Source organism: Mastigoproctus giganteus, chromosome 1 (assembly GCF_048544385.1).
Source record: "Mastigoproctus giganteus isolate SK-2022 chromosome 1, ASM4854438v1, whole genome shotgun sequence".
NCBI classification, from domain to species: domain Eukaryota; kingdom Metazoa; phylum Arthropoda; class Arachnida; order Uropygi; family Thelyphonidae; genus Mastigoproctus; species Mastigoproctus giganteus.
The window spans coordinates 187,984,161-188,008,933 of record NC_143575.1 but is presented as its reverse complement, the minus strand read 5'-3'; the positions used below and the strand labels follow the sequence as shown (position 1 = coordinate 188,008,933).

The 24,773-nt window shown below is 38.4% G+C and overlaps 1 protein-coding gene across 1 annotated transcript in view; it reads left to right on the top strand.

Annotated features, from left to right (window-relative positions):
* eIF2gamma (eukaryotic translation initiation factor 2 subunit gamma) overlaps positions 1-24,773 on the top strand; it is a 109,229-nt gene that overhangs the window by 53,852 nt on the left and 30,604 nt on the right. The window contains exons 6-7 of the mRNA XM_090375253.1: positions 4,163-4,257; positions 21,679-21,837. Coding sequence (XP_090231379.1) covers positions 4,163-4,257; positions 21,679-21,837 — 254 coding nt within the window. The remainder of the gene's footprint in view (positions 1-4,162; positions 4,258-21,678; positions 21,838-24,773) is intronic.

The window sequence follows — 24,773 nt, the reverse complement described above, 5'->3', positions numbered from 1 at the left end:
TTCCAATCATTGAGTGTTTGGTTTTTGTGATCCTTACACCATTACATCCTCATAACATTACCATCACTAATAGGTAGCTTAGCAATAGTGGCTCTGCCATAAATTTCAGCTTAATGAAGTTCTCACCAAACTATTTTGGTAGAAACTGGAAATTTCGATCTGAAGTACATTGCTACTTGTTTATTTTATTAAATTGAAATATTGTGCTGCATGTCATTTTTATTGAAAATCAAGGAAGAAACAAGTATCACAAAACATTAATTAATAATGTATAAAAAATAGTTTTCACTTCACTGCACATACTTCATTTCATTCAATCAACCAACTAGTAATTAACTGGTAACAATAATTAGTTCACTTTTCACTTGTGTTAACCACAGAAAAAAAGGGGGGGGGGGAAATCAATTAATTTTAGAAATTAAAATTGAATGCTCCTTAATTGTAATGAAACAAACTGTATGCATGCATTACATTTGTGTGTTTTTTTGTTTTTTTTTCTCTGAGTACTTATGATGATCGCATACAAAACCTAACTTATTTTATATGCAGATCACTTGATAAGTAATGATTCCAGCTTTTTTCTGAATGATGGCATGCCTACCATGACTGCTCTAATTTTCAGGCTGTATAGCTGTAGCTTTTTTGTCACTACTACTAGGTATATTTGCTTATAATAGTTAAAAATGACAGATATAAGAGCTGCATTGCAAGGAGAATTAGTGCAAAAATGGGTCCTGATCTCCCCCCCTTGTTAATTTTGGACTTCTACTGGATTTCCTTTTAGGGATAATATTTTGAATCCAGTCATGACACGAAGACTGGCTGTATGAACAAGATGAAACCTTTCATATTAATATAATGGCACAATTATATTGTTCTGAAAGATTTTATCATATTAAAAGAATAGACAAGACTGCATAAAAATTGTTTATTCTTTTAAGATTTGGAGAAAGCAGGTTACAAAAGATCTTGTGGGCTGGATTGCCATCAGATCTTAATGTATTTTTGCTTTTGCATAATGTAATGGTGCCCATTTGGGAATATAAATGTAGATATTTTCACTTGTGTTCTAGCTGTTAATATATTGCAACCTTTAATTGCAAATACATCTCCCTCGAAAAAAAAAATTGCAGTCATCACTTTTGGTATTTGAGTTTTTAATTTTACTTAAATAAAAGTGCAGCAGTTATTTTTTTATAAGTGAAGGTTATTTCAAAGTTTAACCATTGAAAACAGTGCTGCTATTCTGCAGCTTCCAGTTTAGTTGGCAAGTTTCGAGAAGTGAATAATGTGCCAGTAGAAATTGACACTGTTATAAAAAAGCTTTCACTTCCAGCTAGGATGTTATTTATTGTATTTTCTGGACTTTTGCACTTTTTAAAATTCACTTTTGTTTTTCTCCCTGGAAGATATTACTTAAAATTCCCTTGCATATTATGGTCAAAAGGTATATTTAGGTGCACATGGGATTTTGTCTAGCTGTAGGTGAAGAATGGTCAACATGTCCAAGTGACCCAAAAGAGCTAGTTCTTTTAGTGTGAGATCAGTTCTGATCACACCTAACAGAGGAAACAAAAATGATTGTTGCTGAATTAAAAAATGGATTAATATTATCAAACCCTTTAAAACATTAAGTTTTAACTACAGCTTATGCTTTTTACGTACTCACCTCTTAATCCATGTGGTTCGAAGACATGAAGTGTGAAATGAATTAAAATTGAAATTTTAATCCAAGGAAAAAAAAAAAAGAAGAAATCTCCCACCCTTTTCTTGGGCTGTCATACTTAATTTAAACTGTAATGAGGGCCAATTACTGAGAGTCTTAACGTAAGACATTTTTCCACGAGTTGGAAAAAAAGTAGGATGCTAGCAGATCAGCTTTATCTTTGGCTGAAGTGGCAATAGAACCAGCTCAAGTCAAGTGGACCTAATTTCGGTGAAGTCCCGGTTAGTCTGTGATTGCCAAATCCTCTGCTTGTATCTTCAACAATGGAGGGACTGTTAGTAACCCTGGATATAATTCCCATGTGCAAATCAACGTAAGTAGGAGTTGAGGTGTGGCACCCACATCACATGGAGCAGTACTACCACTTTGCTTATTGGAGGCGTGAAGTGGTGGAACCCATGTTTAGTCTCCAGAGCAAAGCTTCAGCAAATTCCCAATCTCTTCCATCATGCAATATCATTTGTCTTTTGAGGTTATGATGGAGGTCATGGCGGGACCCAATCTTCCTTGCATTTCGAGGGTACAGCTCTAAAATGGTGTTCTCAGGCTGGCCGCTAGACAGTCCACCAGATCAAGCCTATTGGTAACTCTCTAGGAGGCTTCCAGATCAGCTAGTGTATAATCTCACTGCCTCTATTCTGCCAGATGATGACTGGAGGGAATCCAAGTAGTGTGTGTGGGAGGGAGGGTCATTGTTGAAGCCACATTTGTCAGTTAGTTAAATATATTCTTGCCATGTGTACGCCTATCCAAAAATTTCATTACTTCATAAAGCACGTCCTCCCCATCTTTTCTTACTACTTTTCTTACCATCAATTGTCCAACTAATAGAAAAAACATATCTGCAGAATGGTCTAAACCTCCCTTGTTCATTTCACAAATATATGTGATCTCAGTTCTAATCTCAGTGATGTCCATTTCCACTTAGTCTGCCAAATGCCATGTACTTTTTCTGATAGAATCCCAGTTATCGGTTGAGTCAACCACTGCTCATCTCAGTTGTCTGAATTATTCGCTGTATGATTCCTTTCATTTCAAAGGTGGTGCTTGTGCATATGTGTGTTCTGATATTCCCTGGCAGAGAATTAGTAATTTGGAATCTCCTCTTTTCGATCTTCTCTGGCTTAAAATTTCTCTCTACCACATCCTGTCAAATTCATCTGTTGCCTCTATCCTCCTAATTCCACTAATTACTTGGAACTCTTTCCAATCCAACTTTCCTAAGAGTGAGGTAATTTTCCTTGGTGATTTTAATGTTCACAATTCCAGCTGGCTGCTGTTTTCTTGTCACACGGACCCAGTTGGTTGAGATGATGAGGCTTTTACAATTACTAATGACTTCACACAGATTGCTCATTTACCTACCAGAATACCAGACAATGCTAACATTGTGGTCAACACGCTTGATCTTTTTCTCACAAATAACTCTTCTAAGTACACGGTCGAGGTGAGTAGTCTAGATACTCTAGGCACCTCAGATCACAACTTAGTGATGTTCTGTTCTCCAATGAAGCTTTTCTCTTGTGGACATTCTCAAACTTGTTGTTTGGCATTACAAGGAAGCAAAGTGGGATGATCTGCAAGATTTCTTTTCCTTGGTCAGATTATTGTTTCAAATCTTCTGATGTAAATATTTGCTAAGATCATGTCAGCAACATTATTTATGCAGAGATGAAATCCTTTATTCCACATTCCAGCTTAAAATCTTGTCCTTTATCTAAACCTTGGTTTTCCAATATGGCGGTTCAAGATAAGAATGTTACATATCATGATTGGCTAATATTCAAATCTCCAGGTTAATTTTCTGCCTACACCAAAGCTTGCAACAATTGTAATGCAGTTATTATTCAGTCCAAACGAGATTTAAAACAGGCTAAGAGTAGAAAACTTGTTTCTTTTCCAAAATGTAGTCGAGCATTCTGGTCTCTTGCCACAGCTATTGACTGCAATTTTTGCCCATCTCTATTCCCACCTCTGTCAAGACCAGTTGGTGGACTTGAGTGTCACCTGAATATCAGTTCCATTTTTAAAGAAATAATTGCCAGATTTCTGTTTGTCCAATTTTAATGAAATTTGAGATGGGTTTACAGATCCTTCTAAAAGATCTTAATGAAATTTCGTGGAAGTCCTTCCACTGAGAGTAGAGTTGTTACATGCAAATGGATGGATGGACAGACATGGTGAAGATAATAGGCATGTAGTACACACACACACACACACACACACCCCTAACCATTAAAAATATTCATAAATGAGTGTTGTACACAATTTAAACAACCCCCATGCACCCGTTCACATTTCAAAAGTTAATGCATTAAAAGAAAAGAGCTAAAAGCTTTAGCTTTATAGGAGGAAATAATTTTCATAAATGACTATCTTCAAAGATAAACAAAAGTTTCCATAAGTGTTAGTAATTGTGGTCCTTTCTCTTCTTAGGCATGTGTCTTTCGTTGACTGTCCTGGTCATGATATCCTTATGGCCACAATGTTAAATGGAGCTGCAGTGATGGATGCTGCTTTGCTTTTAATTGGTAAGGTTGTGTTTCATTTATGATCATTGCACACTTGAATTTCAATTACCACATATAAGCTATGGAAATATCTATAACCAGGATTAAAAAAACAGTAATTTTGCAGTCATTCTAAAAATAAGTAAAAGAGTAAAACCTAGATATGCAGTTTGGAAGTTGAACTTGTTTTTATCCTCCTGCATATATTATAATCTCATTTTCATCTTATGTTAATATAATCTTTTTCTTGGTGTTTTCTTTCTTAATTTTATTTATTATATCACCTTTGTTAACAGAACAGTATATGGATGACTGTTACCTTCTTCTTTCACTTTGTTTGGAAAACAAGCTAAAGATTTGCCAAATTATGTACATTAATTATGTACAATAAATTATGTACATTAAATTATGTACAAAATACATTTCTCTCTGTTCCATGTAAGATGTGAAAGTTTTTAAGCATTACTTTTGGTTTATATAATAATAGAAAAATTATGTAATAAGTATAGTGAATTTGTTAGAAATAAGAAATACTTATAAAACAAGTGCATGAATAATTCATGATTTCATCAGGGCTGCAATGTTCACTAAAAGCTATTTTATTGAAACTAGTAGTCCTGATTGGTTTTCATTTAAAAAAAATGGAATTTTTTTTTTAAATGAAATAAAAGCATGTAGTGTAATGTACAGTATGGTTTCCCATACTTTATATAGCTAGAAACTGTTTTGCTCAAAACAAAAATGCTAATAAGGTAGGATTAAAAAATTCATTTAAAAAATATGCATTAAAAATAGTATTAAAAATATGCCAACAAGTTAGTTTATGCATACCTGTGGTGTCACATTTCAAGTGCATGAATAATTCATGATTATATATATAACAAAAGTAACAACTTTTATGCATGGATCGAGAAATTTTTGTTTCTGCATATCTGCTATGTTGCTTGTTCATTCCTCCAGCCACCACATGGCAACAGACAATGTCCAGTGCTTCAGCTATAATATACAGTATATGGATAGCCTATGGTGATATGTATGAATAAAATAAGTTAATTTCCAAATTTCTGTTGATTCAGTTTTAATGAAATTTGGGAAGTTGAGTTATTACATGCAGATGTAAGGAGAAAGAAATAGTCATTTCTGTTGCTCTGATTTTAATGAAATGTGGGATGACTCTACAGATCTTTTTAAAACGCTTAAAACATAATATTTCATTTAAGTTTGTCCACTGGGAGTAGTTATTATGCCAGATTTCAGTGAAGTTTGGAATGTCTCAACAAATCTTTTTAAAATGCCCGAATATAAAATTCCATTAAAATCCATCCATTGGGATAAAAGTTATTACATGTGGATGGATGGACAGATACACTTGCATAGACATGGTGAAGCCAATAGGCAACACACACTAAGGGAATACTGAATTATGACCACCTACCTAATACTTCGTAGGTGCTCCTTTTGCCCTCAGTACAGTAGCTATCTGACATGGCATTGATCCAACAAGATGTTGGAAGTGTTTGGGAGGTATGGCCAACTAAGCTGTGTGTAATGCAGTCATCAATGCAGGTATGGAGGTGATTGGTGTATCCAAATGCCTAATGTGCCTTTCCGTGGTGTCCCACAAGTGCTCTATGGGATTGATATCGGTGGAGTTCGGAGGCCAATCGATATGCTGGAAGTCAGCTGTGTTCCTCAAACGATTCCTGCACAACAAGTGCCTGATGGCTCAGTGCATTATCATCTTGGAAGACACCATCGCCATTTGGGAAAAGGTGTAACATAGTGGGGTGTACACAGTCAGCAAGCAGTTGACGATAGCGGAAACCACTGATACGTTGTTTCACACGCACCAGGGGCCCAAGTTCCTGACAATGAAACATGCCCCACACCATACAACCGCCTCCACCGGTCTACACTTTTGATACCATGCATGATGAATGAAGAGCCTCATGTTGTTGACACCAAATCCGTACACAACCATCCACGGTATGGTCATGGTCAATAGCATGACTCATCTGACCAGCACACCTGCTTCCAGCCTTTTAGCGTCCAACTTGCATGCTCTTTGCACCAGGCGAGTGTTTTATGTTGATGAATCTTGGTTAGGAGAGGATGCCGTAGGGGTCGTCTGCTGGCATAGTCCATATGTGCGACGCATGGTCATGCCAAATATTGTTCCGGGTTGGCCCATGTTGTATTAGGTAGTCAACTCTTGAACAGTGCTGCACCTGTACGGGTCATCAGACCCAGCGCTCACTTCACTGACCTTTGCAGTTTTGCCGTCGGGTCATTGTTTGACCGTTTTGGCTGCAGTCCTGGTACACTTTAACTATGGCGGCTCTTGAACACCCCACCACTTCAGCTGTTTGTGAAATCCAGGCACCAGCTCGTCGAGCACTCACAATCTCTTTTATCAAAGTCTGATAAATCCTTCCTTTTGCCCATCACGCTCGGAATTTTACTTACTACTGAACCACTGACACCTTATCTATGCTACATAGGGCGACTAACTCCGCACTCTCGTACCTCATATGGTCAACGGGTTGTTTTTTCTTAGTGGTGGTCATAATTCAGTGATCACTCAGTGTATATTAATACAAAATAATTGCCTTAATATATATATATAAATATGATAATTTTTAAGGCATATATGATAATGTGCCTTAAAAAAAACAAAGTAAATGAATATTTACCTTTATTTTATTCTCATAGCAGTGTCATTTATTACGTGTGCATACGATAGCTTTTAAGTAACTAAGAAGAGAACTAATGTGAAAGATATATTGTTTAATGTCACACAGCAAATTTATGTCAGGAGTGAAGGAAGACAGTTTTATCCTCAAACCTGGTTCAGTATTCGGTCTTCTGTACTTGTTTTTAAGGAAAACCAAACATGAGAAACTAGTTTGACCCATATATCATGATTTGGTACATTCCTGGATGTTGAATGAAAATAATAGGATTATTTGATTATGTTTTTTTTTTTTTTTAACACCTGTATCTTACCCCCAGCTCTCAAGGACTGCTACCAGGCTATGTACCACAGTTTGGGAAATGCTGGTAGTAGTAGTGGCATGTGATGCAAGAAAGCAAGTGTATGAGCTTATGCAGCATCAGCAAAAAAAAAAAAAATCACACCATTCCCTCCAAATGCATGCCCAGTTCCTCCTTAAATTTATTCAACCTATCAACTTCCACGACAGATGGAGGTTTGTTCCAGCAATTAAAGGCCCCGGGTGCCAAGCGTTCTGTGGCCAAGCGATTCTAGTGCGTTTTCTACAGAGAACATTTAAGCGAACAGTTTCTATTTTTTAGTTTCAAACACCATTTTCTTGATTTCTATAGCATAGTAGCTCTCTCGCACTACAAGTAGGCAGAAGCCCAGAAAGGAAAACCACCTTTCTGTTTTTTTCTATTAGTACTAACTTACTAACTCAGCCGCTTGGTCACCTCGTGGCACTGCTCCTGCCACCTTTTGGCGGGGCCGGTAACCTGGGCGGTAAAGATAAACCCCCAGGGCCAAAAGGAGCTATCATGGATTCAAACAATTTTCCACCCTTAGAGCCTTCAAGCTGAAGACAAGAATCCTGTCATGAAAATACTAATCAACCAAAAAGGCTTCGAACTGAAGCACAGCGTCCAGACATCCCTAATTTTTTGGTGATACTCTCTGTCCACACAGCCCGTGGGCAATTTATCACCATTTATGATTCAAAGACATCTAGAATCTATTGCAGGATCACCAAAAATGGTGAAGCGACTACAATCAGGAGATCTCCTGGTTGAAACAGCCACATCCAAACATTCTGAGTGGCTATTAAAGACTACTACATTTGGTGGACTGCCGGTGTCTGTTACTCCTCACAATACCTTAAATTCATCTAAAGGAGTCATCACAGAATGGGACTTAATTACAGTGTCTGAGGAGGAATTAGTCCAACAACTTAGCTATCAAAAGGTAATCGCTGCTAAAAGAATTATGACAAAAAAAGATGGAAATCTCATTCCAACTCGTTCCATCATTTTAACTTTTAGTACTCCTGATTTGCCATCCTCAGTAAAAGCTGGATATTTAAACTGCCAAATTCGTCCATACATCCTGAATCCTCTTCACTGTTTTAAATGCCAAAAATATGGCCATTCACAGCAGGCATGCAGAGGTGATGCCATCTGTCCTATTTGTGGAGCAAATGATCATACACAGGCAGATTGTTCAGCCACAATTCCCAACTGCAAAGGCAATCACCCCACCTTTTCTAAATCATGTGAGATGTGGAAAACAGGTAGGACAATCCAAAAACACAAAGTAGAACATAAAGTCACATATCCTGAGGCACGCAGACAAATAATGTTGACCATGCGAAGTCCATCATATGCCCCTCAAATCCGAAGTTTTCATACAACTGCAATTCAAACAGATGTGTCAATACCGCCCAATGTCTCGGTAACTAATTGGGTTAAAGCAACCTTATCAACCACTGGAAAAGAAAATTCTAAAACTAAAACCAGCAATGCCACCAACACCCCAATTAGTATCCCAACTGATACTGTGACAGTCTCCAATGACGCAGAAAGATTGAAACCTAATAAAGACTGTAAGGAAACTGATCCACCAACCAATACTATGGAAGTGGATATACACCAAAATTATGAAGAGCCTATCCTAGAACTCCATGCCGATGACACTATGGATACTGGACGCCCCTTATTCCCAAAAAAAGACCGAAAAAAAATGCCCTGCATACAAAAAACAGTCAGATGAATCATCTTCAGCCAAACCAAAATAATGCCTAACATCATACAGTGGAATTATAGAGGACTAAGCAGCCATTCTGATGACTTAAGGGATTTAATCTCTCGGTTTAATCCCATAGGTATATGCCTACAGGAAACATTCTTGTCACCCCAAGTTTCGCCGAAATTCTCAAATTTTATGATATACAGATGAGATAGAAGCCCAGAGTCTCCTGCCCGTGGAGGAGTAGCCATTCTTGTAAATACTAACATACCATCCAGACCGATCCAATTAAGAACCACCCTAGAAGCTGTGGCAGCTCGGATTGTAGTTGGTATTTCAGTTACCATTGTTTCGATTTATATTCCACCATCTTTATCACTTGCCCTATCAGAACTTCACAACCTCATTGCGCAACTTCCAACTCCAATTTGTCTTTTCGGTGACTTTAATGGGCACCATCCATTGTGGGGATCAGCTACAATGGACAGAAGAGGCAAGTTGATTGAGGAATTTATAAATAATAATGACCTAAATTTATTAAACTCTGGATCTCCTACCTACAGGATCTACTTCTCAAATTGACTTGTCAGTTTGCTCACCTTCCATCTTTCCAATCATGATATGGTCTGTATTAAGCGATCCTTTTAACAGTGGCGCCTCCGTAGCCAGGTGGGAAGGAGCAGCAGTGCATAGCACACGCTTCTTGATTAGACCGGGGTTCGAGCCCATCACCACCAAATACGGAGGATGCGGAAAGGTCATGGAATGACCACCGCATATTCCCAGAGCAATATGGCCTTAGTTGCTAATGCTCTTAAAAACCAAATAACAACAATCCTTTTAACAGTGATCACTTTCCGATCATTTGCTCCTTACAAACAGGAGTAACACCAAATCCTGATCAACGATCCTCTTGGAAGTTTAAAAAGGCGAACTGGGATGGCTATTCTGCTTAAATACTTCTAGACAGATTTTACGTTAAAAAAGAGCCTATTGATGATGTAAATACTTATATCACCAATCAGATATAAGTACTTATAATACTTATCACCAATCAGACTGCAGCAAATACCTACATTTCAAAATCCAAGACATATCACAATCACCGAAATCATTGGTGGAGTGCAGATTGCTTCACTGCCAAACAGGGAAAAAACAAGCTTGGAATAATTTCCATAAGAATCCCACCGCTAATAAAAGGCTTAAAGCAAAAGCAAGGCAAATTAGATGGAAAGCGAAACGAGACTCGTGGATCGCTTTTGCCGCAACAATCACAAAAGACATTGACACACGCCTCATCTGGAAAAGAATACAGTCACTAAATGGGAAATTCACTCGTATGCCCTCTCCAATACTTCATTGGAAAGGGAAAGACCTATCTACAGCTGAAGAAGTTGCTAATGCACTTGCTGAATCATTTGCTACAATCTCTGCTTCTGCCTCCTATGGGTCCACATTTCAGAACATCAAAGCTAGTGCAGAACGATATAAAATCAACTTTTTCACGCACCGCTCTTTCCCGTACAACCAACCCTTTACATTCATAGAACTTCAAGAATCGTTAAACAGATCTTCAAACAGTGCTGCAGGCCCAGATGGAGTTAATTACGTTATGCTGAAGCATTTAATTGAAGAAGATTTGAGTACCATGTTAATCTTTTATAATCGGATATTCTCCGAAAATGCTTATTCTTCTTCCTGGCGTCATTCTTTCATTATTGCCTTACCAAAACCAGAAAAAGATCATTCCTGTGTTGAAAACTATAGGCCAATATCTCTTACAAGCTGCCTGGGTAAAATTTTCGAAAGGATGGTTCACACTAGGCTGGCTTACATACTGGAGTCACAAAATCTCCTTCCAGATCATCAGTATGGCTTTCGGAAGAATAGATCAACGCTGGACGTGCTTATCAAAGCCGAATCTCATATCTGCAATGCCTTTGTCATGAAACAACATCTAGTCATGGTCATCCTAGAGCTTGTAAAGGCATTTGACACCACACGGCGTCATGGGATTATTATGGACCTTTACCACTTGGAGTTTAGCGGCCATTTGCCGAAAATAATTCAAAATTTTCTGCAATTGCGTTCTTTTCAGGTCCGATATAAAAATGTACTCTCTGCATCTCACATTCAGGAAGGAGTCCCGCAGGGATCGAGACTTAGTCCAACACTATTTTCAATCTAAGTTAGCAGCATGACACGAGATATCCCAAAAACTGTTGAAACTTACGTGTACACAGATGACCTTACAATTTCTTGTCAGTCTCAAAGTATGAATACCATCGAACTGCAGCTCCAACTTGCCATTACCAAAATACAATCGTGGACTTCACGGAATGGCTACAGACTATCAGAAAAGAAATGCACTCTCACCCACTTTTGCAAGAAATGAGCTCTCCACCCCGATCCGGAAGTACAGATAAACAATATTCCAATCCCGCTTGTAAGTACTGTTAAATTCCTTGGAGTGATATTAGATAGCAAGCTGAACTTCCAAGCCTCACATCTCTCATTTAAGAAATACATGTCTAAAGCATCTGAATATACTGCGATCAGTCTTGGCTATGTCATGGGGCGCTGATCGGTATACTCTACTGCATCTTTATAGAGCTTTAATCCGTTCACGGCTAGATTATTGTTGTCCGGTCTATGACTCTGCCAGGAGCACTACTTTACAACTTCTAAATATTGTCCAGCACAGTGCTCTCAGGACTGCGTTGGGCGCTTTTAGGACTTCTCCAATCCAGAGTCTTTATATCGAAGCACATGATTCTCCATTACATCTTTGTAGGAAATCATTACTGCTCCACTACGCTGCTCAAGATCCAGAGTCTTCCATCTCACCCCAGTTGGGAATATCTTTATAATGCTCGGTGGGATTTGTTATATGACAGCAAGCCAAATGAAAACAGACCCACTTCACTCAGGATTAAAGAGCTTTCTCAGAGTTGGCATATCAATTTAAGTGATATTTTTCAGGACACAACTGCACCTGTTCCACCTTGGACATACATTTCTCCCTCCCATGATACATTTTTCTGGGGTGGAGAAAGAATACTGTACCTTCCTTTAATATCAGGCAGTTGCACTTAGTTCACACTACTCTGAACTCACATGCCTGTAAAGTCTATACTGACGGATCCAAAACAGACAGTACGGTTTGTGCTGCTGCAGTTTTTCCTTCTCTAACGGTTACTGCCTCACTACCATTAGCCTGCAGCGTCTTCACAGCCGAATTATATGCCATCAAATTAGCACTTCGTAAAATTATTGAACTTTCCATCTCACCTGCCATAATTTACACTGACTCACTCAGTGCTGTTTCTGCCATAAGGACGAATTTCTCATCTTCTCATCCTACCTTGAAACACATTCATTCTCAGCTATTTTCCTGCAGTGTGTCCAATCAATCAGTTTTTGCTGGATCCCTGGCCATTCTGGTATTCCGGGAAATGAAAGTGCGGACCTCGCAGCTAAACATCCTCAACCAGCTGTCCCAGAACATCCTCAGGTTCCTTACACTGATTATAAGCCTGTTATTTGCAAAGCAAGTTACGACAACTGGTCACAGATCTGGAAGAGTAACACCAACAATAAACTTTACCAGATAAAGCAAGAACCAAAGCTGTGGCTCTCAAGCTTTCGACAAAACAGACTAGAAGAAGTGGTACTGGCAAGACTGAGAATTGGACACACTCATCATACCCATCTGTTCCTGCTACTGGGAGAAGATCCACCCCAGTGTTCATCCTGTGATAGTCAACTTGCTGTTAGGCATTTCCTCTTTGATTGTCCCTTATATTCAACCATACGGTCAAACACTTTTCAGTCTGTCTCTAGGCTGAACCTCTCACATGATTTAACTCATATCCTGGGAAATGAAGCAAACATAAAAGAACTTGTAATCTATTTAAAATGTATTGGCCTATATAGGAGTATTTAATTTAACATCTACAGCGGTGTATTTCGACTAAATAAACTATGAGCAGACACAATTTGGCCTCAGTAGCCCTTGTGTCGTTAAGCTAAATAACAACAACAACAACAACCAGCAATTAAAGGCAAATTTCCGCACATCTGTTCTACCTCTGTCCTTTCTTAATTTGAATTTATGCCCCCTTAGGTTCGTAATCTGAACAAGTGGAAGGATCCCATCAGAATTCAGCATGCTCAACCCATTCAAGGCCTTATACACCTCATTCAGATCACCGTGCAGGTGCCTAGTCTCCAGCCACTGCAATTTGCAGAACTTAAGCCTCTCTTGGTAAGAGGATCCCTTCATTCCCCTCACCAATCTTGATGCCCTTCTCTGTACACACTCAAGTAAATCTACATCCTTCCTAAAACGAGGCCTACAGACCTGTACGCAGTACTCAAGGCGTGGCCTGACCATTGCCTTATACAGAGGGACGATCACCTCCTTTTCCCTGCTAGCAAAATTCCTCTATATCATTGACAAAACCCCACGACCTGCCCTGGCAGCCTGTCTGCATTGCTCAGAAAACTTCATATCTGACTGCACAATTACTCCCAGGTCTTTTTCATTTTCTACCACGTTAAGTGGTAGAAAATGAAAACACAGTTGGTACGTTTCTCTGGGGTTACTTCTACCCATATGCAGTACTTTGCATTTGTCAAGGTTAAACTTCAGTTGCCACTTCTTAGCCCATATGCCCAAATTATCTAGATCCTGTTGCAGTAGCACACTGCCATTGCTGTCATTAACAACCCTGCCAATCTTTGTATCATCTGCAAACTTCGACATTAAGCCTGATTACCTTCATCAATATCATTGATAAATATACAAAACAACAGTGGACCCAACACCGAATCCTGTGGGACTGCACTAATAACATTAGTCCACAAAGAGCAGCACCCATTGATTACCACCCTCTGTCTTCTCCCATTTAACCATCCTTTTATCCATTGTATCAACTTACCCTTAATACCATTCTGCTCCAGTTTGTACAATAGTCTTCCATGCGCAACAGTGTCAAAAGCTTTCCTGAAATCCAAATATATGATATCAAAATTATTTTTTGCATCCAGTTCCTTTGTAACCACATCATGATATCCTATCAAATTTGTCAGACAAGACTTTTCCTTAACAAACCCATGCTGTGTCTGAATTATTGCTGCAGTCTTGTCTAGATGGTCCTGCAATGCATCTTTAACCAGTGACTCCATTATTTTACCCGGAACAGAAGTTAAACTAACTGGTCTGTAATTACTCGTGTCACCCTTCAATCAACCCCTTTGTGAATTGGGGATACATTTGCGCATCTCCAGTGATGCATTGTATACAGCAATTATACTATATCAGTTCAGTCAGTTTTTGAAGATTGCATCAGCCTTGCAGTCACGTACCAATGACTGGATCACATAATTCTGTATCATGCAGTCTGCACTATTTGATAGACCTTTATAATTATTTTGGCATGGCCAATTGGTTTAAAAAAAAAAAAAATATATATATATATATATATATATATATATATATATACAGTAAACCCTCATTAATCTGGACCCCGTTAATCCGGACAGCTCTAAAAAAATTTAAAAGTGTATAAATCAAACGATCGGGCTGAAAGGTCATATATATATTGTGTCTGAGGTCATTGGGCCGTGATGACTCGCGCTGCACAAACAACCTGGTTCCCGGCTGTGGTTCAGATAGTTTTGCCCTTCTATCTTTTGTTGTTTGTGCTGTGCAGTTAAACAATGTCTTGAGTACGGCATTGCAAAACAAACCGTGTCAGACATCAAAAAGAAAAAAGGTGAAATTTGTAATTTTGTTCTCAAGTTTAACGTGAAGAAAGAAAAAAGTAAAGTTAAACGAATGCGGATGCCTACTGTAAAGCACTAGATGATGCTGTGTACAAATGGTTTTCTCAACTTCATTCGTCTGGTTTGGCTGTGCAAGGAATAGAAATCCAAGCAGCGGAGGAGAGACTGGCTAGACAGTTAGGAATAGAACAATTTAAAGCGAGCTCAGGTTGACTTTTGGATTTAGAAGACGGCATAACATTTTTGAAGCTGTTGAGCCTTTCAGGAAACAACAATGATTGTATTCAAAAAAAAGGGTTATCAATTGAACCTGGTGTACAACTTTGTTACACACTTGGCATTACAAAGTGTATTTCATATAATCCGGACTGTCTTAAAACGGACACCTCTCAGCCCCTATTAGTCTGGTTTAATGAGGGTTTACTGTGTGTATATATATATATATAATTCAAATTAAATCCAATTGAATCAGAGAATAGACAGCAAAATGAAATGAAAAATAATATGCAAAATAAAAAGAATATAGTAGAGCAAACATGCAAAAAACACATGTTGCATGTATTTAACTATAAAATGTAAGGTAAAAATAATGAAATGTAGGCCAGTAGTAGACCAGTGAAGTGAAAGATTTTGACAAATAAAACAGCAATAAATACAAGATAATGAGGAATAGAGTACTGTTGGGTTGTTTTTCCAACAGTACTCTATTCCTCATTATCTTGTATTTATTGCTGTTTTATTTGTCAAAATCTTTCACTTCACTGGTCTACTACTGGCTTACATTTCATTATTTTTACATTACATTTTATAGTTACACACACACACACACACACACACACACACACACACACACACACACACACACACACACACACATTATAGGCCTAATTTTCACTGCTGTAAAAGACTCAGAGCCAAAAAAAAAGCATTTCACTTAGTGTAAAATGTTTTTAGCATTAGTAGAGGCATACAATGCAAGAAAGCAAGCTTATGCAGCATCAGCAATAAAAAAATAAATAAATAAAAAAAAAAAAACCTCCCATTTCACTCCTCCATTCATTCCAAATGCCTGTCCAGCTCAGCCTTAAATTTATTTAGGCTATCAACTTCCACAACAAAAGATGGAAGTCTGTTCCACCAATCAGCTACCTGCTGGCTAAAGGCAAATTTCTGCACATCTATTCTACAACTGTCTTTCTTCAATTTGAATCTGTGCCCCCTCAGGTTCTTAATCTAAAGAGGAAGAATCCCATCAGCATTCAGCTTGCTCAAACCATACAAGACCTTATACACCTTAATCAGATCACCTCGCAGGTGCCTACTCTCCATGTGCTGCAATTTGCAGAACTTAAGCCTTTCTTGGTAAGAGCACACCTTTGTTCCCCTCACCAATCTTGTTGCCCTTCTTTTTACTTGTTTTAGCAACTCTACATCCTTCCTAAAATGAGGCCTCCAGACCTGTACACAGTACTCTAGGTGTGGCCTGACCATTGCCTTATATAATGGGATAATCACCTCCCTGTCCCTGCTAGCAAACTTCCTATATATATCTTTGACAAGACTCCATGACCTTCCCTGGCAGTCCGTCTGTACTGCTTAGCAAACTTCATATTCTATTGCACAATTACCCCCAGGTCTTTTTCACTTTCTTACACATCAGCTATGTTAAGTGAAGTTGCTTATTTTGTGGCTGCATTGAAACTTTTAACTGGAATAGTGCCTCCTCCCCCATCCCACCTCATATCTGGTTTTTTTGGCCAAAAACCTTCATTGTATAAGATACAGTATAATTTCAGGGCATATTTTTGGCATTAATTTTAAATTGATTTCTATATTTGGCCAAATGCTTGCAGTGCTGATCTCCATTAAGAAAATCAAGGTCCTGCGTAGGGCTCACAAAACCGATCAAAATCTTAATATCTTCAAACAGGCCTATGGGGCTGGGAAATTCCATACTGCAATAATTAAAGACAAACACCAGCCAAGGAATAAAAAATTTTTACTATAAAAATAATACAATAATGTGATACGCTATCGGAAGACTAAAATATTACAATAAACTACGATAAAACATTAAAAATATAGTTTAAAATATACCGAAGCAATAAAATTATCTAAAATAAACTGGATTAAAAGCGATAAAATCTGAGTCTTTCGGAGACTGCTGTCTCCTTCTTCAACAGTATACTATTACTGCAATGACACATCCTTAAGTAGCAGACCCATGGCACTCATGCACCTGGTCCATCAGACACATGGTCGGCATTCCCCACGCGCGCATCGGAAACGGAAGTGGCTCGGGAGCGTATCAAACAGAACCAGTCATCCCGTCTGAGGACAACCGCCTCAAACAGGGGGTGTAGGCGTGTCCCCCTGTCCCTGTTAATAGTATTACGACTGGATGAACCGATTTGCAAGCTCTCGAGCCACTTGCGTTCCCAAAATCCATGGGCACGGTCCGTAATGACCGCGTCTTCAGGGGAGATCCGATGCTGCTTCTCCCAGAAATGCAGACCTCGCATAATTAGCAATCTTAATAGTGGTCATGTGCTCCTCTAGACGGTCTTTTAAACGTTGCCCCGTCTCCCCCACATAACATTCCTCACAATCCGGGCACCTAATCTCATAGACCACACTACTAGTATAGTCCTGGACTACGGGATCTTTAACTTGAGACACCACTGTGTGCAATCTCCGTCCCAGAAGTTGCACACAGCGGGTCTGACACTCCCGCAGTGCCCGTACAATGCGTTCTGAAAGGCCCGGATAGTGAGGAATGTATGCGGTAGCCACAGGGGCAGGCGCCTCCCTACGATTGGACTCTACCCTATAAATATATTTGTCCAAGACCCTCTGGGGGTACCCACACTTCCTGAGGTCTGCCGTGACTCTGCAAATTTCCATTTCCTTATCCTCAGGGGTACTACAGTGGCTCCCCACCCTATTCAACAATGCCCTGGCTACACTATTCTTATGATGATAAGCCTGTGCCGAGCTATAATGAACATACTGGCCACGGCACATAGGCTTTCTGTAAATCGTTGCCTTAATTCTAGACCCATCTCTGCTAACCAGGAGATCCAGAAACGGGAGGGACCCAGCTTTTTCCACCTCCAAGGTGAATTGTATAAATGGGGAGAAGCTGTTAAGTAAACTGAGCACCTCATCTTCCTTCCCCTTTTTTAAAATGGTGAACGTATCGTCCACATATCTACTCCACTCGCGCATGGGGAAATCCAACTGATGAAACATCCTGGTTTCCAGTTCCTCCATTGCCAAATTGGCCACAATGGCACTAATGGGGGAACCCATGGCCGTGCCATGGACCTGCTTGTACATAACCTTTTGAAAGATCATGGTAGTGCTAGCGAGGCAAAACTCAACGCCTTTACAAATATCATCAATACTTAGTAAACATCTAGCACTTAAGTTATCATCCTGCTCCAAGGCCAACCTTACACAATGCACCCCATGTCCAATGGGGATACATGTGAACAGAGATACGTCAAACGAGATCATAAGTTCATCTTCACCTATAGACTGGCATCTTATAAAGTTTGGCGTCTCCGTAGCCAGGTGGGAAGGAGCAGCAGTGCGTACCACACGCTTCTTGATTAGACCGGGGTTCGAGCCCGTCACCACCAAATATGGAGGATGCGGAAAGGTCAAGGAATGACCACCGCATATTCCGGAGCAATATGGCCTTAGTTGCTAATGCTCCTAAAAAAAAAAAACCAAACAAACCTTATAAAGTTCACGAATTCCTTGCTATCCTTAACTACTAAACTGGAACGTCCCACTATAGGAGCAATAACTCTAGCTAAAAATCCAGATAAGGCATAGGTGGGACTACCCACAAACGATACTATTGGCCTCAATGGAATGCCACCTTGTGGAATGCCACTAATGCCCCCACCCCATTAGTGCCGACCATGTGTCTGATGGAACCACTTGCATGAGTGCCATATGTCTGCTACTTAAGGATGTATCATTGCAGTAATAGTATACTGTTGAAGAAGGAGACAGCAGTCTCCGAAAGCTTCAGGTTTTATCGCTTTTAATCCAGTTTATTTTAGATAATTTTATTGCTTCGGTATATTTTTAACTATATTTTTAACGTTTTATCGTAGTTTATTTTATTGTAATATTTTAGTCTTCTGATAGTGTATCACATTATTGTATTATTTTTATAGTAAAAATTTTTTTATTCCTTGGCTCGTGTTTGTCTTTAATTATTGCAGTACAAAATCTTAATACCGGTATTTCAGTATTTTTAATTTATGAAACCGGGATACCACTATTAATACTGGTATTCCAAAAAAAAAAAAAATAAAAATAAATTTTGATGACTGTTAGGTGCAATAAAGTAAGGAAAAAACAAGTAATTACTTGAATTCATGTTTTAAATCAAACTTTTATTATAATAATAAATATTCTAGCAAAAATGATTAAACACAGTTATTCTAAAAACAAAAAAACAAGCATCCACACTACCTGTCTGATTAAAGTGAGCTCTATGAAAATGCTATCATTTTCATAAAATTTCTCTCAGTTAACAGTCTCAACTCTCTCTACAGCTTCAAACACTAAACTAATTCAATCTTAATCACTTCCTCATATTTCTCTTAATCACCAATATCAATTCTCTTCACAACAGCAATCCATAAGTCGCTAACTTAATGCTAACAATTCCATGTAATCTCTCTTAATTTAGCAATATCAATTTTCTTTGCAACTTCAACCAATAAACCAACTCAATACTAAACATTTCCTTATTTCTCGTGTTTCTTAAACTTCAATCTTACTCTTCTTTTTCTTTCACGGCGGGATTCCTTTGTGCGGGTTCCTTCCACGGAGTGCAGTGATCTCTACATGCCCGGCGGAACCTTTCACTGCTGGATGCTCCCGTACCCGAACTGAACCCAGAACTACCACTGCAAGTCTGCAACAACCCTTCCGAACAACAACGACAAACCCCTATTTTGGTGCCAGCACCTTATTTATTTCCTTCTCATTTATTTATTTATTGAATTGATTGCAAGTTAGAATTGCCCTTTTGTACTCTTTTATACGCAAGTTTGCACGTATTTACGTATCTAATTTAAACCTGACCCAATCATGGTGTTAGTCTTTAAACTCGCTCATCTTCCTTTGGTGGAAAAACAGGATATTTTTCCCAGACAACAAAACACTTTGATTTTTTACCTCAAGATCACCTGTTCACAATACCTTTGAACTGCTCCATACCGACACCCTTTCCCAAAATGCAGTAAGTGTCGCATCCTCAAATAGCGGTGCAATAGAGGGATTAAATTATTGTTCAGAAGCTTTTAATTTTAACCCTTCTGCAACTGCCATACCATTGTTCACCATATTCCTTAATTGTGCTACCACGCCTGCTGCCACTAATGGCAATATTTCCACAATGGTGTTTTTGTTATTCCTTAAGTGTTTTACTTCCACACACTATACTTACTAAGAGAAATATATTTGTCTTTGTTTCATGCCTTTTTCTGGTTTCCATTGCATTTGTACTGTGTATAACAATCCCTCATTTGCAAATTCAGCAGTTAGTGATTGATTGTTGTCGATTTTATAACCTTTATGTGAATAAATCATGGATAATTATTTTTTAAATTAGTACCGAAAAACCGGTATTTTAGTATCAATACTGGGATTTGAATACCAGAAGAAAATGACCGGAATCCTGGTATTTGGTATCCCAGAATCTCGGTATTGTAAGCCCTAGTCCTGAGGGGTATATTTTTCTCCATGAAAAATGTGGCTCTGAGGAACAGTGCTTTTTTTTTTTTTTTTTTTTATATGAATAAAAGCTCATATAAACTCTTTGCATAAGATATTATACAGGGAGAAATGCTGATTAAGGAAAGTTCACTATATTCGTCAGTGTATAATTGTGATTTGACTTGTTACTATCAGCATACCAGTAGATAAACTAACACTACCAGTATAGAAAAGCAAGATGTGTATATTTTTTATTTCTTTATTCTATATTATTTTGTTTTATAATATAGAATAAGTTATAAAGTTATTACATATTTTGGAATAAACTATAAATTATGTCTCTGTGGGTCGTTATCTTTATGAAACAATTTCAGTGGTTCATAGAGTCCATTTCTGTTAACTTGAAGTGTCGAGGGAGTTACACTTGCTGTTTGATTAGTTCACTTTATAAACTCTCCACTCATCATACATTATTTGGTAAACTTTAACATGGAATAAACAGGAATAAAGATTTTATCATAGAGTTTAATTCGTACTAACTATTAAGACTCATCAAGGGTACATTTGTGAATTTATAATTCTAGATAAACTTGATATACATGAGGAAAATTCCTTCTAAAAGACAAATATCTGTATACAAGCTCCCATAAAGAGGAGTCATGGGAGGGGCAGTATTTTTCAAATAAGGATGCTTCAGAAAAAGCCAATTTGCAGCTATTTTTGTTTAATGGCTGTAGCATGTACTGCATTTTAAAGTAACTGCTTTCATATGTATAATTTTAAAATATAATGTAAATAAGAACAAAAACCAACAAAACCAAAGCAGAGTTGAAACTTACTAAATTAAGGGCCTTAACCAGTGGTCTGGCTTGTTTGAGTTGTCCTATAACTGCCAGTTTGTGAAATATTTTACCTATGAATATGTGATTTTTCCAACTTTGTCATAGTACTTACTACTGTTTTATCACTAGAGACAACAGTATTTTTTCTAAGTGTATGTATGTGTGTACATATTTTTAAAAAAATCTTTACGTATTGTATATATGTAAAGTATATGTTCAGACCTTGCTTTAAATTTATATGCATAGAATAAATAATTGAATAAATTCCATGAAATAATTCATAACTGTATTCACAGTTGCTTATCTGATAGTTGTTTGTTATTTCAGCTGGTAATGAGTCATGTCCACAACCTCAAACTTCAGAACACTTAGCAGCTATAGAAATTATGAAACTTAAACATATTCTTATTCTTCAGAATAAAATAGATTTAGTAAAAGAAGCTCAAGCTAAAGAACAGTGCCAGCAAATACTAAAGTTTGTTCAAGGTGAGTGAAAAAAAAATTAAGCATTCTTTGTGCATAAATAATAATGAGAAATTCTTTCTCTCTTTCTCTCTCTCTCTCTCTTTACATTGCATAGTATGTAGAGAATATATAGACAGGGTTAACCATCATGTATCATATCTTTGTTGTAATGTCAGCTAATTCTTTAGCAACATAATATCTACTAATGCAGGGGTTCACAAAGTGTGATCCATGGGCCATATGTGGCCTGCGGCCATTTTTATGATATGTATAAATGTGAAGAAAATCTTTGTTCAAATTTTATAGAATCATAAGACTTTTTTTTTTTTTTTTTTTTTATGAGAACTCCAAACACGAGAGGTATTAGAACCTATAGTACTTAGTACCGTGCTTGGGTTGGAGGTTGAGAAGACGAAAGAAGATATTTGTTGATATTGGACTTGAACTTCTGTAGATTGTAATTTTCAGGAAATACGTATGAAGGGAGGTTGTTCCAGAAAACGGCAGTTGAATGAATAAATGAGGAAGATGAAAAGTTGGTTCTGTGGGTTTGAAATTGGACAGTAAATGGATGCTGGCTGGTGGCAGCACGTGTTCGGACTGTTTTGAAAGAACTGCCCTCTTCTGAATGGAATCAAGAAGCCTGAGAGAGGTTTTGGGGGCACCACCCCAGATGTGGGAACAATATTCCATGGCAGGGCAGATTTGCGATTTATACAGAGTGAGCAGCTGTTTGGAAGAAACGTAACGGCGAGAGCGAAAGAGAAAACCAAGTTTTTTAGATGCAGAGGAAGCAATATTTGTAATGTGCTTGTGCCAAGAGAGATTAGAAGTCAGGGTAATCCCCAAAAGAGATATATCATTTTGCCTAGAAATCAGAGTGTCACTAAAGATAAGCATAGGAGCAGAAGAATCCTTTTTGCGAGATATAAGACAAGATTGAGTTTTAGAAGGGTTGATATCAACTAAGTTGTCTTTGCCCCTCTGGAGAATTACCTGAAGATCAGCATTTAAGGAATTGGCAGCAGATTTTCGAGAACTTGAAGCTGATTGAGCTGGACAAGGTTTCTCAAAATGGAAAGTTGAATGCAATATGCTATCATCGGCAAGACTATGGATAGGATTTCCAGTCAATGGAAGAAGGTCATTGATATACAAGAGGAAAAGAGTGGGGGAAAGAACTGAATCTTGGGGGACACCGGCATTAGTGGAGAAGTTAGAAGACAGAGAGCCATCTACCATCACCCTCAGTGAGCGATCAGAGAGAAAACTGGATAACCAATTACTAAAAACAGTTGGCAAACCATAAGATGGAAGCTTGTTTAGAAGACCTTTATGCCAAACACGATCAAAAGCCTTTGAGATGTTAAGAGCAACTACTTGTGTTTCACCGAACCTTTCCATTGAATTAGTCCATAAATGGGTAACATAAGCCAGAATATCACCAGTGGATCGACACTGACGGAATCCATACTGGCGATCGTTGATCAGATGGAAGGTTTCTAGGTAGTTTAAAAGTTGGCGGTTAATTGATTTCTCCATTACTTTAGAAAGAGTAGAAGTAATTGCAATGGGACGGTAATTGGATGGGAGGGATTTGTCACCCTTTTTAGGAACTGGCTGGATATGAGCAAATTTCCAAGCAGAGGGAAAAACACCTTTGGAATAAGAAAGTGAAAACGGGCGGCAAAGAATAGGAGTAAGTTCAGGAGCACAGGTTTTGAGAACAAGTGGAGAAATACCATCAGGACCTGGAGCTTTCGTAGCATCAAGATTCATCAAAATCCTTCTGATATCCTTTTGACGGAAGACCACAGGAGGCATTGAATGGAGCGTGTTAGGAATGGTGGGAGGTGTTTTACCTAGGTCATTAATACATGAGCTGGAAGAAAAATGGGATGCTAGCAGGTCAGCTTTATCCTTGGCTGAAGTGACAACAGAACCATCTGGTTTGGACAGAGGTGGGAGCAGAGATGGGGAAAAGTTGCGGCCAATAGCTTTGGCAAGAGACCAGAATGCTCGGCTACCATTAGGGCAAGAAGCAAGTTTTCTACTCTTAGCCTGTTGAAACTCTAGTTTGGACTGATTAATAACTGCTTTACAATTGTTGCGAGCTTTGGTGTAGGCAGAAAATGAAACTGAAGAATTAGAAACAAGCCAATTACGATATGCAACGTTCTTCTCTTGGACAGCCTTAGCACATTTATTGGAAAACCAAGGTTTAGATAAAGGACGAGATTTTAAAGTGGAGTGTGGGATAAAGGATTCCATTCCTGCAAGAATAATTTCACTGACACGATCTGAGCAAACGTTGACATCAGAAGTTTTGAAACAGTAATCAGACCAAGGAAAAGAAGTCTCGCAGGTCATCTCATTTTGCATTCTTGTAATGCCAAACAATACGAGGTTGGGAATAGCCATGAGATAAAGGTTCCATTGGAGAAGAGACAATCACCAAGTTGTTATCTGAAGTGCCTAAAGGACCTCTCACTTCAACCTTGTACTTAGAAGGGTTGTTTGTGAGAAAAAGATCAAGCGTATTGGCTGTATGATTAGGATTGTCTGGTATTCTTGTAGGTAATGAACAATCTGTGCTAGGTCATTAGTAATTGCAAAAGCCTCAGCATCTCGACCTGCTGGGTCGGTGTGAGTGGAAAACGGAAGCCAGCTGGAGTTGTGAAGGTTAAAATCACCAAGGAAAATTACCTCACTGTTAGGAAAGTTGGACTGGAGAAAGTCAAGTTGCAAAGAGAGGAAGTCAAAGAGCTCCAAGTGATTAGTGGAGTTGGGAGAACGGTAGAGACAACAGATGAATTTTACACAATGAGGTAGAGAGATTTTAAGCCAGAGAAGATCAAAGAGAGGAGATTCCAAATTGCCAAGTCTCTGACAGGGAATATCAGAACGGACATATGCACAGGTACCACCTTTGAGGCGAAAGGAATCATACAGCAAAT